Raw genomic sequence first — 3,798 nt, forward strand, 5'->3', positions numbered from 1 at the left:
GATACGCTGTGGGCCGGGCGGCCGCCGGAGGTGTTGAGGTCGTAGGGGGTTGGGCACAACTGGGTTGGTGCCTGGATTCGAATCCCGCAAGGCGGGATCGTGGATGCGCACTGCTGAGGAGTCCCATAATAGGACGAAACGGCCGTCCAGTGCTTCCAGGTTTTCCATGGTGGTCTAGCTTCAATTGACTCATGAGTTCAACTATGAAAATACTGAAATCTCTACAAAACCTCTACTGAATATATATATTTTTTGATTTATAGTTTCTAGAGTATTTGGAGAAATGCAATGTCAGTCAGTAAGTTTCTTTCTATTGAATATGATTCAATTTGTTTTGTGTTCTTAACTATCATTCTATTATTGATAAAATGTGAATATTTTGAAAAAAACTCAATATGTTTTACATAGCAACCACTTTCTAACCCAAAGTACTTTCTGAATGTAATAAACTATTCCAAAGTTGTACGGTGTTAACCATAAGAGGTGAAGTTGTCTTTTAAACTGTTTATTCCTTCCTATATTGTTATTGGTCGGAAAAATTAGTTTGACTTCAAGTGGAGTTCAGAGATTTGGTATGATAAGAATAACCAGACAGTCTAAAGATGTTCTGTATCACGGAGAGATAGCTGAAGATGGGTAGGAAACCAATGAGTACTTGAAAGTTGATTGCGCTCTCAAACTATTTATTTGTCCTCGGTTTCTCAAAAATATATCAGATGAGTATTATACTAAGTACTGATATTTAGTAATCATATTTGCAATGAGCATCTCAAATGGTCTAGTGGAAGCACTCACTTTCGGAAGTGGTTGACGAAGAAGAATATGCGATAGCGAATAATTGGCCAGATAGTGGTATACAAGCTTACCTACTTATTTACTCATGTTACCACACATGGAGGAGAATAGGACACTCACCAGCAGTCTCCATCAACCCTTTCCTGGTCAATTCTTTCCTGTTCATTGCAGTTGCTATTCATCCTTTTCATATCTTCTTCCAAGTTGTTGCTGATGGTATCCAACCATCGGACACTGAGTATCTTGCGTAGACAATTGTTTATAAATACGTGCACCGTTTCGATGATGGTTGTAATACTTCTCCAAGTTTCAGCTTCCCACAATAGAACTAACCGTCTTCACGTTCGTATTGAATATTGTGACCTTGATATTGGTTGACAGTTGTTTTGAGTTCCACATGTTCTTCAATCTTCACCTTTATGTTTACATCGGATTCTCATTGATCATCCATGATGCTGATCAAGTACGTGAAGGATTTCACATGTTCCAGAGCTTTCACATCATGTGTAATTGTGTGAAGAGCTCTCCGTGTTGTATTTGGGCATCTTGGTTTTCCCTTGTGTATGTTGAAACCTACTAATATAGAGGCTGTTGCTACATCAGTTGTCTTCATCTGCATTTGTTGATGTGTATTGGATAGAAAAACCAATTCAACTATGAAGTGAAAATCTTCTAGTTGCATCCAATCCATCCATTGTATTCCGTGCTCCACCTCAGTTGTGGAGGTCTTCATGATCCAATCAAGCACCAGAATAAAGAGAACAAGTAGGAGTAGGCAGTGCTGTCTGATTCTGGTCCTTACTTGAAATGCATCTGTCAGTTGTCCTCCATACCACCACATTGCAGTGTAGTACATTGTATGAATTCCAGATGATATTGATGACCTTAGGTACACCATAGTATCGAAGAAGTTTCCATATGGTTTTCTTATTCACGCTATCAAATGCTTTCTGCCAGTCAAGGAAGTTGATGTATTGTGACGTGGTCCATCCAATCGACTGTTCAACAATGATCAGTAGTGTCATGATTTGGTCTGTGCATGACCGATCCTCACGAAACCCGACCTGTTGATCTCAAAGTTGAGCGTTTACTGAATATTTTATCTGACTCAACAATACTCTGCTGAAATCGTTTCCTGGTACCGATAGTAGTGTGATGCCACTGTAGTTCTCACATTTGCTAAGATCTCTTCTTTTTGGTATCTTGATGAGGTATCTTTCTAGTCTGTCAGTGGCACTTCTTCACCATCTCAAATCTTCTTCAATAGAATTTGAAGCATCTTTCAGTTGCTTCTATTGTCTGACTTCACTGCTTCAGCTGGTATATTGTCAGACCAGTGCTGCTTTCTCACTCTTCATTTATCTGATGGTTATCCTGATTTCTTCCGTTGTTGATGGAGTAACATCTATGGAAAGGTCAGTGTGTGCTACTTCGATGTTTGGTGGATTCAGTGGAGTTGGTCGATTCAAAAGTTCCTTAAAGTGTTCTACCTATCTCTTTCTCTGTTCTTGAATCTCAGTGATTATCTTGTCTTATTTGTCCTTGACTGGTTTTTCTGATTTATTATATTCTTCTCCTCCGAGTTTCTTTGTTGTGTTATACACTTGTTTCATATTTCCTTCTCTTGTATCTGTTTCTACTGACCTTGTTAGATCTTCCACATACTTCTACTTGTTAGGACTAATGCTCATCTTTACTTCCTTGTTGGTTTCTGTGTATTCAGTCTGTTCCTTCACTTTCTCTACTCTTGTTTGACTGTTGTTAATTGTTGTTTTCTTGTACTTCCTTTCTTGAATCCTGCTCAGGATATCGACAGAGGTCCACTCTTTATGTCCCTTATGGCCCCAAACCTCCTGACACAATTTGAAGTTGTGAATGCTTAATATTTTGTAACAAATAGTAACATGTAGTACTGTTGTTTGAATCTTCCTATCGATTTGTTAGGACTGCAGCTGGTCAGTCTCTAATTGGCATATGTGCATACTGTGCGTATTGCCTCGATATAGCCTTAATAGTAACATGATTAAAACGCTTAAAACAACCAAATCACTACCAATATCATTGATTGAGATACAAACTGAACTCCATTTGATTCAAAGTTGCCAGAGATCTATACAGAAGTACTTTGTAAGCTTTATTATTGATTGCTTAAGCCAATGATTAGTTCGATTCGCAGAAAAAACTGTTCCCATTCTTGTAATGCTTTATTAATAATGTTTAAAACGTGTTCAACTTTTGGCTTTCATAAATTTTTGCCTTCAATTCATTTAGCAGAAACATCCAGTAGGTATTCTACGAAACAGTAGACTATCCAGAGATAGTCAACTTGAAATTGATAATGTAAAACGATCATCATCAACTACACCAAAAACTGTGAAAATTGATGAACGATTTCTATTGTCATCATCAAGACATCAACAACAACAAAAGAAAGAAAGTAATCTATTGAATACACCGATGCAATCATCACAGACTCCTTCCCTATCAACAGCTACAAGTCACTTTGTACAGTATCCTCAAACTAATCAACATCATATCTCTAATTCAATACAATCGATAAATGAAGATGCAAAGAATGTATACATTCAACATATTTATTTAGCTAGGCATATATTAAGAAAGAAATTAAACTCGGAACATATTGATCTTACTCAACCACCTTATTCTGATGAGGTTAGTTATAAGTTCATTTAGTATTGTTTGTTTGAATCTCCTCATCTATGTGTTAGGACTGCAACTGGTCAGTCTCTAATTGGCATATGTGCATACTGTGCGTATTGTCTCGATATAGCTTTAATTCACAAGCATTATAAACAAAGATGGACAGTGGCTAGCAGTGGAATCCAGTTTGACGCGCTTTTCGTCCTATTTGGGACTCGTCATCTGGATAACACGATGGCGTTTGAAGAGAAAGGTACTGGGTTCGAGTCAATCGCAGAGTGAACATCAACTCTGAGATGCCGGTACATCCAGCTTGACGAGTCCTGAATAAGACGAAACGCA

General features: G+C 37.9%; 1 protein-coding gene across 2 annotated transcripts in view; it reads left to right on the top strand.

Annotated features, from left to right (window-relative positions):
• The window catches only part of Smp_164450.1 (hypothetical protein), a gene marked incomplete at its 3' end in the record, with an annotated part of 81,634 nt that overhangs the window by 74,329 nt on the left and 3,507 nt on the right, over nucleotides 1–3,798 (top strand). For both annotated transcript variants that reach the window (XM_018788487.1, XM_018788498.1), the window contains 2 exon segments: nucleotides 3,067–3,098; nucleotides 3,103–3,372. In XM_018788487.1, coding sequence (XP_018646522.1) covers nucleotides 3,067–3,098; nucleotides 3,103–3,372 — 302 coding nt within the window.

The sequence above is a fragment of the Schistosoma mansoni genome (assembly GCF_000237925.1).
Source record: "Schistosoma mansoni, WGS project CABG00000000 data, supercontig 0138, strain Puerto Rico, whole genome shotgun sequence".
Lineage (NCBI taxonomy): Eukaryota > Metazoa > Platyhelminthes > Trematoda > Strigeidida > Schistosomatidae > Schistosoma > Schistosoma mansoni.